The following is a 25,731-nucleotide window of genomic DNA, read 5'->3' as shown; positions in this document are numbered from 1 at the left end:
GGTGCTCATTCATTTATATCAGAGGTGAACCAAATGGAGCTGGCAGCAGATTCGGACAGTGAGGAGGTTGGGGAGGAACATGGGCCAATCCTGGAGTCTGGGGAAAGCTCTGATGAGTGCTGTGCGTCAGAGGCAGAGATGAGGCCAGGGCCATCTGACAGTTATCAGCTGCCTTTGAGTCAGACATCAGTGAGGCAGAAGAAGAGCTGGAGCCTGTTCCCAATGCGCACATGCACAGATTTGCCGGGAACAGCTGAAGAACAAGGGCCAACTTGGGAGTAAAGCCACAGGTGGATGGTGAATGGCCTCTCCCCTAGAGTATAAAAGAAGGGCAAAGGGGGAATGGGGCTTTGCAGGAGACAATTAGCTCATTCGGGCATGCTTGCCAAGTATTGCGGCGTCTTAAAATATCAGTCTGACCACTCTCCAAGCCTGATAAAGGTCTGTGATTGGGAACTATCTTGAAAGACTGTTGGCCAGGACTTTGTTGGAGAGGAAATTAATTGTAAATTAAATAAGAGGGGTTTATCAGGACAGGGACTCAGCTTCATGCTGTTGGGAAAGCCTAGGTCAGAACACCAAAACTTTAGTATTACATTCACTAACCAATGTCACAAATATTAATAATTTGTAGAGATGTAATGAAATAGGTAAAATTACAGACAGTAGGCAGGCTGCTTATTTATTTATTTTAATTTTAATTTTAATATCCAGGCAGTGCAACCAAACTTTGATTTACATGCTGAGATATGTGTCTGTGTGTACTTGTTTAGATGTTCCATGAGATGCTGGGTACTAACACATACGACTTGTTGTTATGGCTGTTGCCTACAGTCTGTAGAAAATACAGTATTAGTAAAGCATAGGAAAAACATGTGACCTAAGCATAACTTTTCAAGTTATAACTTCTTCACATAAAAATTCATCTTAACCGCGCCCTTGAAAATAACTGGGAGTAAAATATTAAAGTATAATAGTAGAAAAGCTTTTTAAAATAATTATGTGCAATCAGTTCATCAAAGTACCTAGCTGCTTTGAAACTATTCTGTTGCTTCCATCATTCAGCACACTTCAACGTTGGGCTATGTTGAGTGTGGTGTTCCATAGCCAGAGGATTGCACTAGGCTACTCATAAATCAAAATGAGCAGATCTGTAGACAATATTAAAAAAATTAGCTTTATCAAAAATGTAAACGTAATAAGCTACGTTTTGTTAAAACAATTTCTTTCTTTCTTTCCTTTCTTTCCTCCATCCGTCCCTCCATCCCTTCCTCCCTTCCTAAAATTCTTGCTGGCTTCTCAGTGTGGGGAAGAAAGTAGGCAGTTGCAAGTCTAAGAACACCAGGAATAAGTGGCAACTGCCAGGTAGGGAGGAAGCAAGGAATGCATTTAAATATGGGGTGGGAGTGGTACATCAATGTATGAGGTGTGCCATGTGGAATAGAATGGAATAGAATAGAATACTTTATTGGCCAAGTGGGATTGGACACACAAGGAATTTGTTTTGGTGCAGGTGCTCTCAGTATACATAAAGAAAAGGTACATTCGTTAAGCATCAAGAATCATAACGTACGACACTCAATGATAGTCATAGGGTACAATCAACAATCAAATCATACAAGGAAACAGTCAATATAAATCGTAAGGATACAAGTGATAAAGTTACAGTCATACAGTCACAAGTGGGAAGGGATGGGTGATAAAGAGTGATGAGAAGATTAACAGTAATAGTAGTGTAAATAGTTGGACAGTTTGTAAATAGTTGAACAGTGTTGAGGGAATTATGTGTTTAGCAGAGTGATGGCTTTCGGGGAAAAACTGTTCTTGTGTCTACCCTGTTTCTCCAACAATATGGCCTCCCACAATAGGAAGTCCCAGCATGTTTTATAGGCATGAAATGAAATTAAGCCCCTCCCCCCAAATTAAGGCCTATATTAAAACATGCGAAATGGGGGGAATGGTGGGGGGGCTTGCCATTAGGAAGTACTTTTGTTGCACACCCGGATATGGTGCTGCCTGCGTTGACCCCGATACGAAGTGCCCCACCAACGCCAAGGTCAACATTCAAGCCATCGCCACCCGCCCACCCGAAGATGCAAAGGGGGGAAATTAAGTCACCCCCAAAAAGACGGCCTAACCATTTTTTCGGGGCTCAAAAAAAAATAAGACCCAGCCTTATTACATCTTATTACATCTGTGCAGTGCTCTATAGCGTCGTTTTGAGGGAAGGAGTTGAAACAGTTTATGTCCGGGATATGTAGGGTCTGTAAATATTTTCACAGCCCTCTTTTTGACTCATGCAGTACACAGGTCCTCGATTGAAGGCAGGTTGGTATTAATTGTTTTTTCTGCAGTCCTAATTACCCTCTGAAGTCTGTGTCTGTCTTGTTGGGTTGCAGAACCATACCAGACAGTTATAGAGGTGCAGATGACAGACTCAATCATTCCCCTGTAGAACTCCTTGGGAAGTTTGAGCTTCCTGAGTTGAATTGTGGGTTGGGAAGGGTGCATATAAGAGATATCAGGCATCTCAGATAGGGTGTATGGGGGTTCAGAAGAGGTGCTGCATGAGTGAGGAAAGGTATGCAATGAATTATAGGGATCAGGGATGACTGGATAGTGAGCATGAGGTACTGCATGAGTCAGTGAAGGTGCACAGGAGGTGTATGGGGATGCAGAAGAGGTGATGAGGAGGCCAGGGAAGGCATGCCAGGGGGGAGCACATTCCTCCTCATTCCTTCCTCCCTGTTCCTCCCTCCCCTTCCTCCCTCCCTCCCTAATCTTCTTCCCTGTCACAACATTTCCAAATTTCATTCCATTTGCAATTATCGATCCCAGAGTTCGGAGTCATTCTGTAAGCTAGCCAATTTGAGGCTAAATAATTTATTGCCCTCCAACGCACTATTTTCCCAGTTAAAAGTAACGGAATGAGAGTTTTAGTAGTATATAGATTTATGAGTATACGGTATATTTTTCCACCAAACATTCAAGAGCAAACAGTAGTCTGAACTGAAACATCTGGTTCTAAAAATCAGCCGGATTATTTGCCAGTATGTTGCCAAAATATTACAATTTCCCAGAAAGAATGGCATGAAGCTGGCTAAACATGCTTAAATGACGGATTGGCCAATAGTTACAATTCCTTCCTTCCCTAAAGATACTGTAGATATCAGATGCCAGACACCCCCACCCTCCAATTTTAGATTCAGGCAGATTTGTCAGCACAAGTGAAAAGCAGAGCCAACAATTACAGCCATCAATCTGCATTATTCTTAATCAGTTCTGGGAATAAGCAATCATAGCCAGATCCCTTTCCAGGTGGTTGATTTAGATATTTCTAGGTTTAACTGTTTAATTAACATGTGTTTGTTTGTCTGTCTGTATTTCTGTCTCTCTATTGTCTGTCTGTCTCTCAATTAATCAATCTATCATATATCTCAGTTGACATAGAAACCAGATATAAATGGAATCCATAATCCTCTAGGTGAAACTTCCCAAGCTGCCAATTTACTCAAAGTGACTGTGCATTTGGCCACATTGGAGCTAGTCTAAAAACAGTTGTAAAGTGGTTGTCTCTCACTTGTTTCCTGATATGCAAGTGCAGACAGATAACTACGGTAGTCTCTATTCGGAGATTTCTAGCAAAGCAAAAATCATGACTTCTCATGGAGGTTATTCCACTGACTGATACCTCACAGTCAGAATTTTTTTCCTTATGCGTAGATTGAACATCCTTCCTTGTAGTTGTATCCTGGTTTTGATTCTGCCTATGGAGCAATAAAGAATCAGTCTACTTGCTCTTTAATACAATGATGTAGAATAGCAATATAGTATCCAAATAGAGGTTCACATAATTGCATTTCATATTTTTGTCTTGATGAATTGCCAACTTCATTAATATCTGGAGGGTGCTGTTGAAATGGTAGATAATACACATTGTAATTTCCCATAAGTTATGAAACCTGTGGTTAGCTATTTATTGAATCATTTTTTTTTCTGAATCTTGCCATTTGGGGGAATAATCTATGAGAGCGTACATAGCTGGAGGAGATAAATATTTACTGTATAGTAGTTTTAATGCTGTAATTAATGCAGAGCCAGTTTGGTGGAAATCAATCTTCTAAAGTCTACATAGCAAAAGAGACACTATTAAGGCATATTGTACCAGCTGTCTCCAAGGGAAATCTAAGCAAAACGATATTAATTTATATTTCTACCATGGTTGCAATACTGCTCTTCCCATATTTTTTTTACAATGTATTCATATATCATTTATTACTTTCCTCAACAGAATGGTTAGTAAATTCAACAGTGTGTATTTGGGACAAGGAAGCATTTAGCATCGCTATGACTTCCTAAACGTATCTCCATAATTAGGGAAGCAAAAAGGGAACTTCACATATGAGTCATCTTTCAATCTAAGTTCAAAATTGGCTCATGATAATAATTTTCAATAATTTTCTTCAAATATCAAGTGGCTATGCTCTGTGCTGATTTATCACATATACATTTTGGGATTTTCCCCCTCCTCGCCCCCCTTTGTTTTGTTAAATGAAGTAGCTCCATTTGCTGAGAGATTTTTTACAAATAATTTGCTATAGGAAGTCCTCCTTCTCCCCTGTTGTAGAGGAGTATAGACATAGCCTTAAAAATACAGGTAGTATTCAACTTACAATAGTGACCATTCAAAGTTACAGTGGCTATGAAAAATGTAACATATTAACATTTTTCACACGACCATTACAGCATCCCGGTGTGGTCATGTGATCAAAATTTGGATGCTTGGCAACTGGTTCATATTTATGACTGTTGCTGTGTCCCAAGGTAATGTGACCCCCCTTTTGCGACCTTCTGACAAGCTAAGTCAATGAGGAAGCCAAATTCACTTAACAACCACGCTAGTAACTTAACTGCAGTGATTCACTTAACAACCATGGCAAGAAAGGTCATAAAATGGGGTAAAACTCACTTAATAACTGTTTCACTTAGCAAAAGAAATTTTGGGCTCCATTCTGGTCGTAAGTTGAGGACTATCCATTTGCAGAAGCCATGAGTAAAATGGCTTGAATTTAACCCAAGAAATCCAGAGGGTGTAAGAAAGACATTCGAGATTGTTCTGCTTTGCCTCTCTTTAGTTTAAGAGGGAAGAGAAATGCTGTCAGGCTATCAAGATTCTGTCATAGCCTACAGTATATCAATAAAATAAGAGTTCTAATATCTATTTCCTGACCTCTTCTATCCTTAAAGAGCTGGCATCTAGCTTCTTTAAAGCTTTAATGCTATTCCTCTACAGATAGTCCTCAAGATATGGCCATAATGGAGTCTATCCATTGTGATGACTGTAAATTGGTCATTCATGTGACCGACCTTATTTTATCATCTTTTTTTCCAGCTGTCATTAACCATATACTCAGGGGTGGGATTCTACCAGTTCATACCTATTCTCTAGAACAAGTTGTTAACATTCTAAGCAGTTCAGAGAACCAGGTGTTAGAAGAAATTACTGGCCTAATCCTGTAAGGAAGGCAGGAAGGAAACATTCTGGTGTTGCTTACGGAAACTGCCTCTCTGTTAACCCTTATTACATTCTTGGCAGGACTAGACTTCCTGTCTCAGGAACATCTCTGGAGTTTTTTTCCCCTCCTTTGCTGGTACTTTGCTTGTATGGAGTGACCATTCAAAGTTATAATGGCACTGAAAAAAATGACTTATGACCGTTTTTCACACTTACGACTGTTGCAGAATCCCCACTGTCATGAGAGACCAGGCAAGGAGATGCATGCCTCGATGTGAGTGATATTGAGTTGGCCACACCCAGCCAATAACATGACCACCAAGCCATGTCCACCCAGTCACATGACCACCAAGCCACGCTTACCACCTCAGCCACACCCACAGAACTGTTTGTTAAAAAATTGAATCCCACCCCTGCATATAGTGTGGTTGCTAAATGAATGGCACAGTCATTAAGCAAAGCCATGGTTTGCTATTGGGTAGTTTTGCCAAAAACTGGAAGTGAATTCCATCGTAAAATGCAATCATTTGACTGTAGGATGCTGCAAATGGTATGTGACCTGAGGGGGCAGCTGTTGGAAATTTAAAACCAGGACATAAGTATCCTCAAGGAGGTCCATTGTAGCTTCAGATGATCATTAAGTGACTGGTCATAACTCAGTGACTACCTGTATATCAATCTCTAGCCTTGAGAGAAGTTCTCAATTCTAGTGTTCTGGAATGTCACCTTCAGTATCTGGACAGATAAGGATATGCCTACGTATTGCTCTTACACTTCACTTATTCAGTTCACAAAGCTTATTCCTGTCCTTGTTTCATTCTGTATAAAAATAACATTTTGGATTCCTAATGCGATATAAATCCCACAGTACTCTGAAAAAACTAGAGAATCTTACTTGACATTGATCTCAGTAGTTTAGTTTTTTTTTTTTCAGTCTTTGCTAAATTAAGTTATCCTGATCAACACAGTGTTTGCAGATGCCAGTAAAATAAAATTACTACAATAAACACTGCAGCTGTTAGATTTGTATTATTGTGGAGAACATAAGTAAATAACATTTGAAATATTAAATTGCTGTTGTATGCATTACAACATCTGTACAAACGTGCAGCAGTTTTATATGTATACACGGAGAAAGAGAGAGAGAATGGTCCTAGTAATTATATTGTAATACATATGAGGCTTGTTCTTTTACTCCAAGTCAAAACTCTTTCATTTTTCTCCCTCTCTTCCTCCCTCTCTCTCTTCCTCCCTCTCTCTCTTCCTCCCTCTCTCTCTCTCTCTCTCTCTCTCTCACACACACACACACACACGCATGCGCGCGCACACAGTACAAGCATCTTCCAACCCAGTATTTTATTTTATGACAATCTTAGAGCCCTTCCTAATTGTACTCTTGGATTTGGGGCTCACATTCAGAAAAGAAATGGTATTTCTAGCTCTGCCTTGGAGGTATGCTATATGGCCTATCTATCCCGTATCATAATGTCCATTCTCCTCATTGTCCTTTGTTTAATGCAATCCTTATGACACCAAAATGTCGTATACTAATACTGTAGTTAGCTTGTTACTCTGTGAGATTAAACCCTCTACTGGGAATTGAATTCATGGGCCTATTAATTTCCGTTGACAATATACATTTAACTATATACAGTGCATTATGTCATGTCCCCATATATAAGGTTTTATCTGACTTCCAGCCTCTCTCTAATGAAGGGGGATTTCCATTTTTACATAGCATATAACCTATGTGGTGTTTTCTGTTATATTAACTTTCAGGAAACACCAATAAGTTTTGTCCTATTTCTACATCAAAAGGAATTGCCAGAGGGTATTCCCCATAGATGTTGTACCCATATAATGCCTATTATATCCCAAAGAATAACAACTATTATTCATATCTGATGAGTCTCAGTACAATAAAACAGGTTGCATAGCGTCTCCTAGTGATCAGTGTGGCTAAAAACGTCACAAGAAATATACTGTGCACAGACACTTTTCAGTATACCACAGTGAAGCAGAAGAAATAGAAGCTGGACTTAATAATCCTTATGGTAAATAGAAGCCAAGAGAATATCTGCATCATAGAATTTAACTATTTAACAAAATGGATTCAAGAAAAGTGGATGATCTTGGGCTTATTTCAAAACAGTAATCTTTTGGTGATGAGTCACAAAAATAGTTTAACTTCATTAAGTTAGATGACAGTTCAGTTTACGCATCTATTATATTAAAAATATGTAGATTCACTATGTTTTGTGTTTGTATATCCCCCCTCCTGTTAATTCAGAACGCCTTCCCTCCTGTCTCTTTCAGCATATCATCCTAAACAAGCTTTTTTTTCCTTCTCCACCAATTTTTTCTTTTTCCTTGTATTCCCTGTCTTTTTTCTCAGCATCATCTCAGAACTCTATTAGAATTAAATCTGCAGTGATTGACATTTGTAATTGCTTCATCCTTATGTAAGAGATGGGAGTATTTTGTCACTAAGGCACCCACCCCTTGCAACAGAATAAATTCATATTATTATAATTTGCAGGTGGTTAAATGTTTTGAGGGGAAAAATCAAAACTAGTAACTTGAAAAACACATAAATGCTTTCTGTGAACAGTTACAGACAAGCTTTATACATAAGAAAACAATGCATATGCTAATGTAAAATAGACTTAATTCTGTGTCACTGAGGCCAGTCTAGTTAGAGAAGACATTTGCTATTTAAATAACTCCACCATGAGTCAAATTTTATGAAGTTGATACTATTTGCTAATTACTATCTTTAAGGGGCATGATGCAAATTATAGAAAACATAGTTGTAGCCATAGTATTTACATACAAAATATGTACATAAAAGTTTATCTTATCTTAAAGGAATTTGTTTTCAGGTGAGTTATACCAGTTGTTACTTATTTGGTGTAAGTAATTAAGACACCAGACTATAGACCAAGAGGCTCTGAGTTCTATCCTAGCTTAGGCATTGAGCCTACTCTTGGAGTCAGTCACTATCTCTCAACTCTTGGAAGGAGGCATTTGTGAAATCTTGCCAAGAAAACTGCAGTGACTTCTCCAAGCAGTCAGCAGAATCAACACTGACGTGAAGGAACAACAACAATTTGTATCATCCTATTCTCCTTATATGTTTTTTTTTTTTTTTTGGCATTTTCCAAAGTATACACTGGATATCAGTGAAGTTCCATGGCAACAGAAAACTTTAGTTATACATGTGTTGTACTCAAAATGGGTTCTAGCCTGGCATCAAAGCTACCAGGCACGAGGAATGGCTTTTCTAGCTTCTTTTATTAAAGTACTCTAGCAAAAGGGTCTCAACAGCTAAAGGAGTCAAGACCTTGAATAATGCACAAGCACAAATTTTACATCATTAAGGAAATTAACACCCTAAGAATCACACATTGGTTCCTTGACACATTTCTTTTGATTGAATTCTTCTACTTTATCCTTCTTCATACATTGCATGTTTATGTTAATAAACTTTCTTATTAAAAGAGGTGTGTCTTTTACTAGTGGTATTACAATAAGCTAGAAGTTACTTAAGTTTATATATCTATGTGCCATAGCTAGCATCCTTCTAGTGCAAGGGTCTTCAAACTTGGCAAGTTTAAGACTTGTGGACTTCAACTTCCAGAATTCCTGGGCTAACATGACTGAAGGAGGAATTCTGGGAGTTGAAGTCCACAAGTCTTAAAACTGTCAAGTTTGAAGACGCCTGTTTTACTTGCAACTTCTTACTTGCAACTTTCTTGTTTGCTAGGCAGTAGTGTCCCACCATTTGTTACACTCATCACAGCTGCAACTTTCTGTGTCAGCAATTCCTTTAACAAACTTTCCTAATTCCAACCTGAGTCCTTCATTTTCCCCCTTTGAGTCTTTTTAAAGCTTTGACTGAAAAGAATCATCCAATAACTTAGTATTTGGGATCAAATCCATACAACTAATAATGGTGAGTAAACATTGCAAGTAAGCACAAGAAATAAACCTAACAAATAATTAACACAAGAATCATGAAAATATTTTTAAGTCATGCAAAATTGAGTAGCCAGCTGGTAAGCCAGTCATCTTCCTCCTTGACAGAGCTTTCATATTCTAACCATTCTTGTCTTTGCATACTCTGATAAAGTGGTGGGGTCTCTCTATGAAAAGGGGGAATGTGGAAAATGGCTTATATTTACTTTTATAGTAAATAAACTTCAGGTCAGAAGTTGATTAGTTTAGAAATAGTCATCTTGTTCAGTTACATCAAAAAAATTGAAGCATCCAATAATATGTGAGCATAGCCATAAAAAAGAGCATTGTATTCTGAATAAAAGAATACAAGAAACATTTGGAAAGGAAAAATGGGTTTGTGTAAGATACATTTTCAGCACTTCCCAAGGTTGGCTTGACTATTATTTTTGTTCGTGGAGGCTTGAGAACAGCTAAAAACGAAACTATTATCTATAATGTCTTGAATACTCTCCTGCCAATCCTGGTTTCTGAAAGAGAGTTTTTTTCTTAAAGGTTAAGGTTTATGGGAAATTATTAGCAGTATAATTAGAAAAGCAAACTTAAAATTCAAGAAAACCCATGTTAATTAGCCAATGCAGTAGTTCTACAAAACCATATTTTGAGTATTACATCCTCTGTCGCCCTCACATATGAGCCATGGTGGCACAGTGGTTAGAATGCAATATTGCAAGCTACTTCTGCTACTGCGGCTGCCTGCAATTTGGCAGTTCGAATCTCACCAGGCTCAAGGTTGACTCAGCCTTCCATGCTTCCGAGGAGGGTAAAATGAGGACCCAGATTCTTGGGGACAATATGCAGACTTTGTAAACTGCTTAGAGAGGGTTGTAAAACACTGTGAAGCGGTATATAAGTCTAAGTGCTATTGCTATTGCTGTCAAGTTGCAGATCTACATAACTAGGATGTAGGAATCAAGTCGAGGGTAATATCAGCCAGATATTTCAGATCATGTCTGGCTTGGCAATACAGGAGTTGTTTGGTTTCTTTTTTCCTTCTGTTCAATCATGTCCAATTCTTAAAGACTGCCTAGATAAGTCCCTGCAGTTTTTCTTGGCAAGGTTTTTCAAAAGTGGTTACCTATTCATTTATTTTTTATTAAAACTATAAAACTCAACAGATTAAAACATTTAAAACGAAAAAGACCTGGCACCAAGTCAGACTTCTAATGTGCAGTCATCTTATCCCCAGTGTTTGAGGGATAAGCCAGGTCTTCAAAGCTTTACAGAAGTCCAGGAGGATGGAGGCCTGCTGATCTTCAGGTGTGCCATAGTGTGCCATAGGGCAGGGGCTGCCACAGAAAAGAGACGCTTCTAGCTCTCACCAGATGGCAATTGTTCTATGGAAGAATCTCCTTTGTTTTCCAAGACAAGCAAAACAGGAAAGCTTACCAGGGACTGTGACCGCGGCTCCATCAAAACAAGCCTTTAAAAAGAAAACTATTTCAGGCTGTAGCTGCTAAAGCTCTATTAATGAAAATCTATTTTCAGGTTGTAGCTGTTGAAATGCTGAATGAGAGAATGCTGTGGCCTTGCAGTGTCCCAAAAGAGCAGGAAAGCAGGTCCTGTTCTCGTGTGATTTTTTTGGGAGCCCTCAGAGGCTCTGCATGAGGAGGGCCCTTTCATATGACTGGGCCCTGCTCTCACTGGGCTTGTGTCGCCTCTGAAAATCACGTGAGAGTGCTTACTCGATTTTCAGAGACCTTAGAGGGTTTGCATATCATATCCTGTCATATATTTTGCAGAAATGGCATGTGACACGTGTGTCATAGATTCATCAACACCACATTAGGCATTAATGACAACATTGTAATAGACAGCTGCACAGTGCTTGAAAAAAACACCTTTAACATGATTGGTGTTCATATCTTCAGTATATTCTAATGGGAAAAATTCAAATTCATCCCAAATAATTTATGCAAATCTATCCACTTTTTCTTGTATACTCACTGTAGTGTATTTAAATAGAGACTTCTAGGGCGATGTTCCTATTGGTTAACAGAAGCAATGATACGGTTGGTTAGTAACGTTAGTACCGGATTGGCCGCCAATAGCGGCGGGAAGTTTAACTAAATGTCATTGGTTGCGAGCCATGGAGCAGCCGCTATAAAAAGGGCTGCTGTGGTTCGACTGCAGTTGAAGTTACTGTTATTATTAAAGAGCTGAATTCAACTCCGGTCTGCGAATCTCTTTACTGGCGACAGAACACTCACAGTGTATAATTAATCTTTCATCGTGCCATCTGCCACATTGAATGGTTTTTAATTGCAAAACTAATGTCTGAAAAACCCTTCAACTCTGCCAATCTCAAAACCTAATGTTCAGATGTAGATTTCTACTCAATACGTCTGTAGGGAGGTGAAAATCCTGCAGTTGTTTATTGAAACCCAGTGCCACTTACCTTTAATGGGCTTGGATTATGAATGTCACCATTTTATTGTTGTTACAGATGGGGAACCCAAGGGGATTTTACTACAACCCATCCTCGGCCTGTCGTCAAGGTGAAACTTTTTACAGAAAGCACAGGGGTCCTGGCACTTGAAGATAAAGAGCTAGGAAGGGTGAGTGTTAACATCGTTTTTACTAGTATAAAATATTGAGTTACAGGGTAACTGCTATAAGCTTCTTTGTGACTCCCATAAATATGTATTAGTTTTAGACTTGCAGTGAAAATTTGTAGATAACAAATTATTAATAAAGTGTAACCAGAATGTATAGAGAATGGCAAATATGTTTGGTCTATGCAATTCATAAATGTAAAATAGAATTTGTCAGTAATTCATATTAGCGTATCTCTGAAATGGTGAACCTGGTACATTCAATGTAAAAAGTAACTTTGTACCTATTAAAAGTAGATAGTAACAGCTGGTTTTGAAATGTGCTTTATGTTTTATTCATTTATTTGCTAGTGGGGGTCTCGAAAATAAGAAATAAGCTAGTTAGTCTTCTCCAGATATGTTAGAATAGTAACTCCCAGAATTTCTAGACAAAATGATACTTTCTGAGAATTTGGGAGTTGTATGACCAAAACATCAGGAGAAAAAGTGAGGAAAGGTGAATTATACTTCAGGTTGTAACAAATTCCAGTTACCGTATTATATGCTCAGTATCTGTTCAGCAATATATTGGTTAGGGAAAGAGGATAAAATGGGATGAATTGTCTTTTTTGACCCCTCCAAAATACCACTGCATCTGGTATAGATTGTCCTTGTTTAATGGCCACAATTGGGATCAGCAACTTGATCATTAAATAAAAGGGTTGCTAAAGGAAACCCTGATTGTGTTTCAGCTTCTTTGCTTTACAGACCTATAAAATCAAAAATACAAGGATTGGTTGTACGGCTACGTTTTAATCATTGTATAACTGCCAACAGTCACTAAATGAATCAGTTGCTAAATGAGGACTAGTTATATTTGAATTTTAATCAAGCCTCCACTTAAAGCAGTGGTCACCAACCGCTGGCCCGCGGCCCACTGGTGGTCCATGAGAAAATTTTGGTGGGCCGCAGAGAAATGTCCCCCCAGAGTCTGCCCATCCACTGGCTCCCACCCTTCGACTGAGCACAAATCTGCAAAAAGCAGCACAGCCCTCACCGGCCAGGACGAATGGTGCTATTGCAGCAAGAGGAGGCTGGTAGCACAGGCGCACTAAAGCTGCAATGGAGATGGCCGGAAGATTCAGGAACGCCGCGCTACTTGCCTTTGCGCAGCACTTCCGCACCTTCCAGCTCGCCTCTCCTGGCCTGGGCTCTTCCTCGATGGCTGCAGGCTATAGGGACAGCCCAGGAAAAGTACTAGCTGGTGGTGGTGGGAGGGGGAAGAGGGGGCAAGTCTGTGCTCTTCATCTAGTTCAGAGGTCCAAAATGGAGCGTTGGCATCAGTTTCCTCATCCCTCTCGGCATTCTGCTCTCCTCTGCTGTCCCCCACCCCCCATGGCCCCACCCATCGCTGCCCATGGAAAGCACAGGAAAAGCAAGCAGAAACATAGTTCTCGCTGGGGCAAAAGAGCTGAGATGTCGGAGACAAACTACTCTGAAAATGAAAATCTTATGGTATCTCTAGACACTTGCATAACTGGACAGAAGCGTTCCTGTCAAACAGACAACAAATGGTCAAAATTGGGAGCATCATATCAGATTCTGTACCTGTCAACAGTGGTGTCCTCCAAGGCAGTGTTCTAGGACCAACTCTCTTCATACTCTACATAAACGACCTCTGTGATCATATTAAGAGCAACTGTGTTCTCTTTGCTGACGATGTAAAGCTATTCAACACCACAGACAATACTACTACCCTCCAAAAAGACCTTGACTATGTATCAGAATGGTCAAACAAATGGCAACTTCAAATCTCAACAAATCAATGATCTGTCTGACGTATTGGCAAAAAAAATCAGAAAATAAAATACAGGCTGAATAGTCAAGACCTTGTTGATGATCCAAACTCTGTCAAGGATCTTGGAATACTCGTCTCTAATGATCTAAGTACTAGAGCCCACTGTAACTACATAGCCAAAAAGGCATTAAGAGTTGTTAACCTAATCTTACGTAGCTTTTTCTCTGGTAATATTACACTACTAACTAGAGCATACAAAACATTTGCTAGACCAATACTCAAATACAGCTCATCAGTCTGGAACCCACATTATGTATCTGATATTAACACAGTTGAGAAAGTCCAGAAATATTTCACAAGAAGAATTCTCCACTCCTCTACTCGTTGCAGAATACCTTATGCCACCAGACTTGAAATTCTAGACCTAGAAAACCTAGAACTACACCACCTTCAGTCTGATCTAAGTATAGTATATAAAATCATACATTGCAATGTCCTATCTGTCAATGAACATTTCAGCTTCAACCATAACAACACAAGAGCACACAATAGATACAAACTCAAGGTTAATCGCACCAAACTTGATTGTAGGAAATACGACTTCAGCAACAGAGTGATCAATGTCTGGAATACTCTACCTGATTCTGTGGTTTCTTCCCCAAACCCCCAAAACTTTAACCTTAGACTTTCTACTGTTGACCTCACTCCTTTCCTAAGAGGTCTGTAGGGGGTGTGCATAAGCGCACCAACGTGCCTACCATCCCTGTCCTATTGTTTCTTTTTTTTATTATATGTATCCATGTATTAATGACTATGTTTTTACTTATACCTATTATCTTGTAAGCAATTGACAAACCCAATAAAAAAAATATTTATATGTATGTATATGTATATGTGTGTGTGTGTATATATATAATAAAAATTATTTTTAAAAATATTAAATTTATATTTAATATAAGAAAATATATTAAATATATTATCTTTTTTTTAAAAAAATCATATTAGTGGTCCTCAGAATTTAAAAGTATGAATTTGATGGTCCTTGAGGTCAAAAAGGTTGGTGACACCTGACTTAGAACATCTGGGTGACAACTAAAAAGACCAAAGAAGTATTTTTTTTCTCTCATTCATGTCGGAGTCCTGACACTGGTACTTTACAGCTCATCTGAGATAAAACAGTAACTTTAAAAACATGATTTATGAAATTATTAGAATAAAATACAGGCATTCCTTGCTTACCAACCATTCATTCAGTAACCATTCAAAGTTACAATAGTGCTGAAAATAATTTTCTGGCCCATTTACAATCATTTGAGACCTTTGCATTTCAAAGCAGTAAGCCATTTGCCCTCTTATGTGTCGAAAGCAATGTGATCCTATACTGGCAATAGGTAAGGGTCAGATAAACCTCCTTAATGACTCACTAAAAGAATGCAAATGACCAGCTGTCTGCAAGGAGTATAAATCCTTCCATTCCCCACCATCCAGTTAGAGCTGAAGAACCTTCTTGGATGAGAAGCGAAAGGTCTTCAAAGAAAAAGCAGAGAGTCCAGCTGCCTCTTGAAAAAAGCACCTTTGGAGCAATCATGACCTGGACAGTTGAGAATCTCCTTAGACATTGTCTACAGAAATTGCTTGCTTTTTCTCCCCTCACCCTCACCACCACAGTGAAAACGAAGGAAAAGATTTCAATTGAGTACTGTAAGATTTTTGTGAAGCATACCCAGGGCTTCCATGCTTAGACTGTGGTGCAGTCACATTGCTTTCAAAGTGAACAAGAAGTAAGGAAGCACTTGAGTATTCCAAAGGCCAGAGGAATGCTTAGAAGGCAAGCAAAAACTGAACACGTGTAACTAAGTAGTCTTGTCTCTTTCTAGCTAGAAGCACACTGGTCGCTGATTTCCCAATTAAGGACCGCTTTGCTTAGCAGCAGAGTTGCCCATTTCTAAGAGGGTCATTAAATGAGAACTCCCTGGAGCCAGAAGATTAAAATATTGACATTAGGTTATGATCTTTTGCAGATCATGCTTATTGGGTAAAACAAGGAATAATGTTCAATTAAAAATCCTCCAACCCTTGATTTCAGCACTGAGGTGCATCATTATACAGAAGTAGACAATTCGGTATTTAAAGAAGATGCACATGGTAGAACCCATAAATCATACTTGGTTTGAAGGCGGATTCTTTGTGTGAGGCATTGTCAGTCTTAGCAAGCAATGTAGCCTGAATGATATTTGTGGTGCTGGTTATCAGCTTGGCTGACTTTAAAAAAAAGGTTTGGATCGATTCATAAAAGTCTTGTGGATCAATAACTATTAGCCTTGATGGCAGTGTGACTACCTCTGGACACCATCTGCTGGGAGACAGAGACTACAGGGACACTTCCTTGTGCAGTTAGTTGGCCACTGTGAGAACAGGCTGCTGGATTAGATGGGCCTGAGATCCTAACCAGCAGGGCACTGCTTATGTTCAATTTGTTCCTTAATGTGTAATATCTGCTGTTTCCATATTCTCCAAAGCAAAAGAGGATTATTTAAAAGATACAACTATTACTGACTCTTTGGTTTCTTGAAGCAGTACAGAAAAAAAAACCCACAGTATAACTGGTTAGGAGATGTCTTATACAAATTAAGCTGCACTATTGCTGGAATATTGTTCAAATGATTTGGATGGTTGTCACCGTAATGTGGGCTTTTAATACTGAGAAATAAGAGACAGTCTTGATTTTTTTTTTATAGGCTGGAATTTTTTTCTTGATTTCAGTTGGATGCTAAATTGCATGAGAAGATATAATATGTTTATTGTGTTCCTTAAATCTTTGCAAAGGGGATTTTATAGATTTAAAGTAACCACAACCCTGTCCAGAAGGTAGGAATTATGAATATTATCCATATATTCAAAACTGATAGCGATGCTACATTTTCTATTGGGAATAGCATCCTATTCTATAATATGATGGAAGAAGTCATTATCTATATTCATTTGTGCCTAAGTATTTCATTGAAATGAATAAATGAATAAAAAAAAATCTTTTGTGCTAGTGTACTGGAAAGGACTTCCAAATTCCTAAGAAATTGCGGATTTGGAGCAGTAAAAGTGGTAGACATTCTTCTGATTGTATTATCTGAATTTACAGGTAGTCCTCAACTTGCAACTGTAATGGAGCTTTTCTATTATGGTCATAAATCATGACAGTTGTAAAGTCACTATCACGTGACTGATCCAATTTTATGACCATTTTTGCAGTGGTTGTTTGTTAAGGAACTGCTACAGTCATAAAATGACTGTCAAGCATCAGAAAAATCATGAGATCCAGGCAGTTCAAATGAGTATAAAGGTTTATTGTAAGCTTAAGCCCTCTCCAAGAATCTGAACTATTTTTAAAAAAGATATTTTTAAAAAATTTTACTCTATAAAGAAAGAGCAACAGTTTCGAGAATCTGAACTGTTAAAGGTCAAAGCAATTTGGTGATAAATGAGGAATGGTGAAATATGCATTGGCTATATTAAACAGAAGTACCAAAGCATGCATCAATACTCTTCCATTTTGCCATATTAAATTACATCCTATTATCTAGTATCTACACCAAATATGTGATGCTAATTTAAATATTTCTTAACGTTTCAAAGACTAATTCTTTCACATCTGTTCCAAACATTTTTAATTCTTACATACACAAAAACAATTGCTTTTAAAGCTGACTGATGTTATATTCTAGTCAAAAATATTCTAATCATTTTCTTAACTGAGAAAGCAAGCTTAAAAATATTACTGTAGATGTATAGTACATTTGCATCACATGCAAAAGCATGTGTTATTGCCAGATGGTCTCAGATGTTCAGTTACATCCATGAGGAAGAAATGCTCTTCGTCACATACACACAGAGATTTACTCCAGTCTCTCCTATTCTGGAGATAAATCATTTGGGTCCTTTAAAAATATAAAAAAAGCAATATTGGAAGAGACAACCAAAGGAGCAGTTACGAATCAGGGCTGAGAAAAACCCTAATTTTGTTTCATTCAGCCTCTTATTAAAACTTAGATTTGCCAGGAATCTACAGAACATCCAGGTAATTGAGAAAAATAGAACGTCTCTTTTTCAGAAAATTTTAGTTTTAAGATATAAGTAATATATTTACCTGGGAATCTGAATTAGGATTCATATCTTTTCCTATGCTAGGTAAGTGTCTCTCTCTGGGTAGTTTTCTGTATAAATGGGAAACTGTAGACTGTAAACACAGTCTTGCATTCCAGTCTTCAGTTTGAGCAGGAAAATGTTTTATTTATAATATTTTGGTAGGCTACTTTCCCACAAAAAAAGAGTTTATTTGTAGCAAAACCCCATCGTGTGGTGTGCCTGGAATATTGCATTCTCTTTTATGATTTTAAGCTTTATATTTTCTAAGTAAAGTTCTTTTAAAAAAAAAAAAACTCCTGGGAAAGATTGCTCTCTCTCTTCTCCAAAGACAGGATGGAAAGGCTAAAACTGCCTCCATGTATGACCAGGAAGATACATTACTAAAATTATTTTCATCTTTTAATTTCTAACCTATATATTTCCAGAAAAGTAGAACAGGCAATTTTGTCACATTCTGAGGATAGAGGATAGCAAGAAAGTTAGTGGGGAAAGAATATCAGATTAATATTCGAAATTTACACTGAATTACAGTTTGAAAGAGAATTATTATAAGGGTCAAAGAAAGTCAGAAAGTATTATTTTTATATTTTTGTTCTCTTTGTTTCCTGTACTCAGTTTGCTTTTCCCTGGACCCTTTTCTTCCTTTATTCTTTTTTTTCTGTTTCCTTGAATTTTATGTACTTTTCAAAAAGGGAGGGAGGGACAGGAGGAGGGTTGAAGGGAAGGAAGAGAGGGAGGGAGGGAAAGAGAAAGAAAGAAAAAGAAAGAAAGAAAGAAAGAAAGAAAGAAAGAAAGAAAGAAAGAAAGAAAGAAAGAGAAAGAAAGTCAGTTACCAAACGCTCAGATATTTTCTATACATACATATATTCATATTCATGAAAGTGTGTCATTTTTTACTTTTTGTGACTATGTTACCATGCCCTTCTAGTTTTCTTGGCTATAGGAAAGGAGTTTGCCATTATCTTCCTACAAGATAGGATTGCTGGTTGTTGGGTTTTTTTTTTTAATTCCAGTTCTTTATATTTTTCCATTCAAGTATAACCAGGTTTTTCCCCTGTTAGCTTTTTTGGGGTTCAGACAAGGTCATTTAGATGGTGCCACCTGCTGCAATTGAATACTGCTTACACAATGAAAAAAGAAAATGGAATGAAAAAGCGAACATAGAGATATGAGAGTGAATATTTCCCTTCCTTTCCAAGTGAATATAGTGTTTTTCCATTCATTAGCAGGAGATGAGAGGGAATATATTAACAATCCACAGTTAGAGATGGAAAATGTTATCCTTTCATCAACAACCTTTTATTTAAAAAGACCCTAGTGAAGGTCAGGGTTCAGTCCACACCTTGTTGGAGTATGGAAGCAATTTTTTTGCCTCTGGGCAAGTCAGCAGATAAAATCAACTGCATTTATTTACATAGGGAAAATGAAAAGTAGGCATCCAGCAGGAATACCAGCATGTTACATAGTATAAAGTCTGTACAAAGTTTGCAAACTATGGCTTTCTTAAAAAGCAGCACAGAAAAATTGAGCATAGAAGTAGAAAATAAAAGAAATATAGAAATTGGCGAAATTGCTTCAAGGCAGGGTTGGGATTCAAAATTTTTAACAACTGGTTTTGTAGGCGTGGCTTAGGTTGTGGGTGTGGCTTGGTCATGTGACTGGGTGGACGTGGCTTGGTGGTCATGTGATTGGCTGGGTGTGGCCAACTCAATATCACTCACATCGAGGCACGCATCTCCACCTGTCCTCTCATGACTGTGGGGGTGCTGCAACAGTCGTAAGTGTGAAAAAGGGTCATAAGTCACTTTTTTCAGTGCCACTGTAACTTTGAATGGTCACTCCACACAAGCAAAGTACCAAAAAAAAAAAAAAACCCTCTAGAAAAGTTCCTGAGACAGGTAGTCTAGCCCTGCCAAGAATGTAATCAGGGTTAACGGAGAGGCAGTTTCTGTAAGCAACACCAGAATGTTTCCTTCCTGCCTTCCTTACAGGATTAGGCCAGTAATTTCTTCTAACAACCGGTTCTCCGAACTGCTTAGAATGTTAACAACCGGTTCTAGCGAATAGGTGCAAACTGGTAGAATCCTATCCCTGCTTCAAGGCCTATAAACTTCTGTGCCAAATGATGTTTTCTTACTTTCCTTTTTGTATTATTGTTGAGCCAAGCAGAAGAGCAGATAAATGGTGAAATTTAAATGTTTATCGTTGCTGTCTACTTGGTTATTTTTCCTGAATACATCTGAGTTTTGCAAGTTCATGGTGCAGCTGGTTCTCTGTATAGAAGGGTTAAACAACACCATTTCTATTTCCCCCTTGATGTGATATCAATTTAGAATTCATTGTTGTGATTTTGTATTATAACTAGACAGTCAGAAGCTGTCAGGGGCTGTGGAGCTATCTGTTGTATTGTATTGAACATCATGGGAATAATTGCTAGTCAGACATTATATGTGTATGATCAATGTAATAACCTCCTGATTCTTAGACAGCAGGTTCATTCTCATAGGACCATAATAGGTGAATAAAATTAGCTAGGAAAACAGAGAAGTTGGTAACAAAAAGTCAAGGATAATAGGGTAGCATATGACTTCAGCCTGGTACATCAGCTTGAGGTAGTGGGGCATTCATTTTTTTAGAAGTTTACACATAGAGATATGGATGTGCCATCTGCACAATGAATTTTCTGCCTAGTTTGAAGGTGGCAGACGCTGTCTACATAGTTATGTATATAGTGCTGGGGAAAGCTGTTCATTGGCAGTGGCTCCTTTTCAGCATCAATGACTGATGATACCACTTTTCCATGCACAGAATCAATTAGGTTTAGCTGCAAAGTCTCAATGAATGATTGAGAAAATATTATTGGGAAAAGGGATTTAGATTTGTGAGGTACTATTATTGTATATCTGTTGGGTCAAACCTAGTCTGCACAAAGAAGAATGGGTTGCACTTGAACCAGTAGCGTTTATAACATAACATCAAAAAGATGATAAACAGTTTTTAAATGGATACTGCAAAGAAAGCCAGCGGAATGCAACAGATATCCAGCACATAAGAATTGTTTATAGCGGAGGGTGACATTTTTGGTAAGATTTTCAAAGAATGATAGATCTAGGAAATGAATACAGTCAGTCAAGAGAGCTACAGAATGCCAATGGTAAAGGAAAATCCAAGGGTAATATTATGTATGTTTGTCAAATGAAAGAAGATCTAAGTAAAAATGGGAGAGCTGGAGTGCTTGATGTTAGAATGCAAATAATAATAAGATATATGCAGAGGTTGGATTCAGCCAGTTCAGACTAGTTCAGATGAACTGGTTGTTAAAATTTTGCCCAGTTCAGCAAACTGGTTAATCCCACCATAGCCTGTTTTGGGGGCCATTTTGGGTTATTTTCTGGGCCATTTTTGGGCTATTTTTAGGGTGAAAAACAGCCCAGAAAATGGTCTGAAAACAGCCTGAGAAACAGCCAAAACAGTTGGAAAATAGGCCCCAAAATGGCCTGAAAATAGCTGAAAAACGGCCTGCATAATGGCCCAAAAACAGGCTGAAAAAGGAAGGAAGGAAGGAAGGAGTTCATCCAGCTTTAGCTTAGTCTCTTTCAGAATTGCCTGCACCGGAATATTGTCAATCCTTCTCCTTCTGCTTTTTATTTATTATTTTTGGGGTGCAAATGGGCGTTAATTGTAAATTGCTTCTGAGGAATCAATGGGATTTATTGCCTCTGCCACCTCAGATGTGAAATATTGGCTGTTAGGACACAATATATTGCTTTTTAATAAGCTCATCCTCCAATGTCTTACTTTCCTTGGTGATGGGAGCAGAATGCTTTGCTGGTCTCTCCCCATCCTTTCACTGGGGTGGCGGGGGGGAACATTTGCACCAGGAAACTGAGGGTTGGTTAAACCTTTCATTTCTGGAGGTGTTGCATATAGGCTCAAGGCCTGGGAAAAGAGAGAGTGGCCGGGAGGCGGGGCTGGGTGTGATGAGTGATGTTGAGTTGGCCACACCACCCAGTCACATGACCACCCAGCCATGCCTACCCAGCCAGTCATTAGGGCAGAGGACTGGTTGTTAAATTATTTGAATCCCACCACTGGATATATGGTAAAGTGTAGGTAAGAAATGAGATGCATAGTTATCTCTTATACAAGCTCTGTAGATAAGGGTATATTGAGGGTAAAATTGTCCTGTAACTTGAGAGTGACATAGAATATCATAATGTATCTTTTCTTTTTATGTACACAGAGAGCATATGCACCAAGACAAATTCCTTGTGTGTCTAATCACACTTGGCCAATAAAGAATTCATTCATTCATTCATTCATTCATTTATTCATAACAGAGTATTTATATATAGAGCAAATTCTTTTAGTCAGTCAATATGTTTGTCTATATATTCCCCCCAAAAAACAGTTAGTACTAGTGACATTTAGTCCAAAGAAGTTCAAGTTAACATAAAAAGTGACAAATGTAATTAGACATCTGAAAAAGCTGCAATGATAATGATGGACAATTTCAGTCACTTTCATGTAAAAGGGAAAATGTCAGTTTGGTGTAATGGTTAAAGATACATTTTAGAAACTGGGTGATTGTGAGCTGTAGCTGCACAAAGTCAGTCTGGTTGCTTTGGAACAATTACTGTCTTTCAGCTGTAGAAAGAAAGCAATGACAAGTGACTTCTGAAGACATTGCCCAGAAAATTGCAGGGACATGTCCAGGCAGGTCACTAGAAATCAACACCGATTCAAAGGTACAAAAAACAACAACCCACAACAGTGACATGAATGTCATCTTTTCTGACAGAAATAATTGCAGATGGCTTGATGAAAATGTCAAACTATATGTAGCTGCTGCAAAAACCAGAAAATTCTGTTTGCAAACATTTGTAGGGGAAATGAAAATAGAACTGCTGATATAATAATGCCCTTATACAAATCTATGGTGAAACCACACTTGAAGTATTATCAGAGGTGGTATTCAACAGGTTGTGACCAGTTCTGGAGAACCGGTAGAGGAAATTTTGAGTAGTTCGGAGAACCGGCAAATCTCACCTCTGACTGGCCCCGCCCTGCTCTATTCTCTGCCTCCCAAGTCCCAGCTGATCAGCTGGGTCTTCTTTTTTTGCCCTGCACAGGAGAACGGAACTGGAAAGCAGGTTAGTGGGGTGGGGAGGGAATGGGATTTTGCAGTAACCTTCCCCCAGGAGTGGGGAGGGAATGGAGATTTTGCAGTAACCTTCCCCCAGGAGTGGGGAGGGAATGGGATTTTGCAGTAACCTTCCCCTGCCATGCCCACCAAGCCACGCCCACAGAACCAGTAGTAAAAAATTTTGGATCCCACCACTGAGTATTATGTATAGGTCTGGTCACAGTTCCTTTAGAAAGATATTATGGAAGTGGAAAAGGTTTTGAAACAGAGTGACCAATATGATTATAAGGTGGACTAGCCTCCTATGAGGAAAGGTTAAAGCTCCAGCTTGAAAGCAAAGGAGACTTGACAATGAAAATGTTTTTCTTTTACTCACAATGCAAAACTGGTGAAGGAAGACAGGGAGTTTCAGAATTGATTTAAAAAAATGTGGTTTCATAGCACATAGCTCAACTGAGGAAAGCAACCAATTTGGATTGTTTAAAAGTGGACAATGATGCTGCTCATTACTTCCTGAATCATAGGCAGTGTCTTCTAAGTATTGGTTACTCCCAAGCAATGCTGAAACAGGCTGTGATCTACCAATTCAACTTGCCGTTTGTGACTCAGAATACTGGACTTCATATGCCTTTGGCCTGATCCAGCAGGATTGCTTTTATGTTCTTACTTGTCTTAGGTTTATCAGATATGAATCCAGAGTGTCAGGTGCTAGTGAAGGATTATAAGAAAAGGAGAAATTTCTGTCAAAATATATCTTTGAGGTCATTTTCTTCCTTCTGTATCTGCAGCATGGGTTGACTGTACCCCACGGTCTCCATGCCTCCCACCTCCCCAGTGTATTGGTTTACTTATTTATTGGATTTTTTTTTAGTTACTTTGAATCTCATCATATAGCAAAGTAAAGTAATAGCTGCAAGCATAGTTTTTATTTTCAAGAACGCTTTTGTACTTCATAGTTTACACCAAACTATGAGGTACAAAAATTAGATGTACAAAATACACGATTAAAAAATAAAATGAGATCCACTGTTATATAGGGAAATAAACCTACATGGGCCAGAACAAGAAAGACAAGGATAAACTAACATGAAATTTCTTGGCAAACTAGAGGAGAAAGTGTGGACAAATATATGGAGTTATCTTCTGGTAAATCACTTAATTCAGTGGTCCCCAACCACCGGGCCACGGACCGGTACCGGTCCGTGGATCATTTTGTACCGGGCCGCCGGTTTGCTTGGGTGCCGCCATCTTGTTTCGACGGTGCTTGAGAAAGTGCTTCCGGGTGAGCTTGTCGGTCGTCGGTTGTTGGAAAGCAGCACTTGGGTGCTGAAGGAATCCTCGCGCCTTAGTTTTGTCGAGGGGGGGCAGCTTCGAACGAAGAGCCATCCCGATGGCGGTGGAGTCTCGCTTTACTCAGGAGGAGATTAAAAAAGAGCCTGAAAAGCACAAAAAAGGTACAAAGGAGGAGTTGAAGGTGGCGGGGAGAAGCGGGGCACGGCTGGCTGGCTGGTCGCTCAGCTCGCCTTGCCTTGGTCGTGCGTTCTGATTCCGGTACCAGTCCATGGATCATTTTGTGATGCCGGTACTGGTCCGTGGTACAAAAAAGTTTGGGGGCCACTGACTTAATTCTCACCGGCCATGTTTACCATATGTTTAAACTACTGTATTTAGTTGCAGGAATATTGACCAGGTGGCTGTCCTTAATTAGTGATAGTGCTCTGAAGGAGGGATCTTCTTGGATTTGTAGTTCCTTCTGGAGCAGCAGGAGCAGCATAGCTATGGAAGGAGTTTTGCCCATTCACATTATAATCCTATCATAACTGTGCTTTCTTTCTTTGTCCTTCCTTCCTTCCATTCATCCATCCAATGCTCCAGCACTGGAGGTTTTTAAGAAGAGATTGGACAACCATTTCTCTGAAATGGTATAGGGTTTGCTGCCTGATCAGTGGATTGGACTAGAACAGTGGTCGCTAACCGGTGGGCCAGGCACCACTGGTGGTCCACGAGAAAATTTTGGTGGTCCGCAGAGAAATGTCCCCCCCCCAAAGCAATTAATCCAGGCTGTGTGGGAACACAAGGCTGTGCCGTCCACATGGCCCGCCCACCCGCTGGCCCTACCCTTTGGCTGTGCGCAAACCTTACCTTGAGTAGAGCCATGTGAGTGGGAACTGAAAGGTAAGACCAATGGCGGGAGAGGGAAATCCTCCCCAGGATGGCTTGCTGATGTTGGTGGGAAAGTCAGTCCCATATTCCAGAGCTGCAGTAGTCACAAGGCTGGCAATTTGATCATCCCGGAGCAACTCCTCCATTCCATGGCAGGCCAGTGTACCTGGGTGGAGGAGCAGCTGCTCCAGGATGACCAAAGGGCTAGTCCTATGACTACTACAGCTCTAGAATATGGGACTGACTTTTCCACCAATGTCAGCAAGCCACCATCAGTCAAAATTCATATTAGTGATCCGCAGGATTTAAAATTATGAGTTTGGTGGTCCCTGAGGTCCAAAAGGTTGGCGACACCTGGACTAGAAGACTTATAAGGTCTCTGCCAACTCTGTTATTCTGTTATCCATCCCTCTCTTCA

At 39.1% G+C, this 25,731-nt stretch overlaps 1 protein-coding gene across 18 annotated transcripts in view; it reads left to right on the top strand.

The window, feature by feature from the left end:
* CADPS2 (calcium dependent secretion activator 2) overlaps positions 1 to 25,731 on the top strand; it is a 334,568-nt gene that overhangs the window by 132,159 nt on the left and 176,678 nt on the right. For all 18 annotated transcript variants that reach the window (XM_087934097.1, XM_087934094.1, XM_087934093.1 and 15 more), the window contains one exon: positions 11,979 to 12,090. In XM_087934097.1, coding sequence (XP_087790223.1) covers positions 11,979 to 12,090 — 112 coding nt within the window. The remainder of the gene's footprint in view (positions 1 to 11,978; positions 12,091 to 25,731) is intronic.

The sequence above is a fragment of the Pseudonaja textilis genome, chromosome 5 (genome assembly GCF_049901715.1).
Source record: "Pseudonaja textilis isolate UNSWEBS1 chromosome 5, rPseTex1.2, whole genome shotgun sequence".
NCBI classification, from domain to species: domain Eukaryota; kingdom Metazoa; phylum Chordata; class Lepidosauria; order Squamata; family Elapidae; genus Pseudonaja; species Pseudonaja textilis.
The sequence above is the reverse complement of the archived record's forward strand: the minus strand, read 5'-3'. Positions and strand labels throughout refer to the sequence as shown.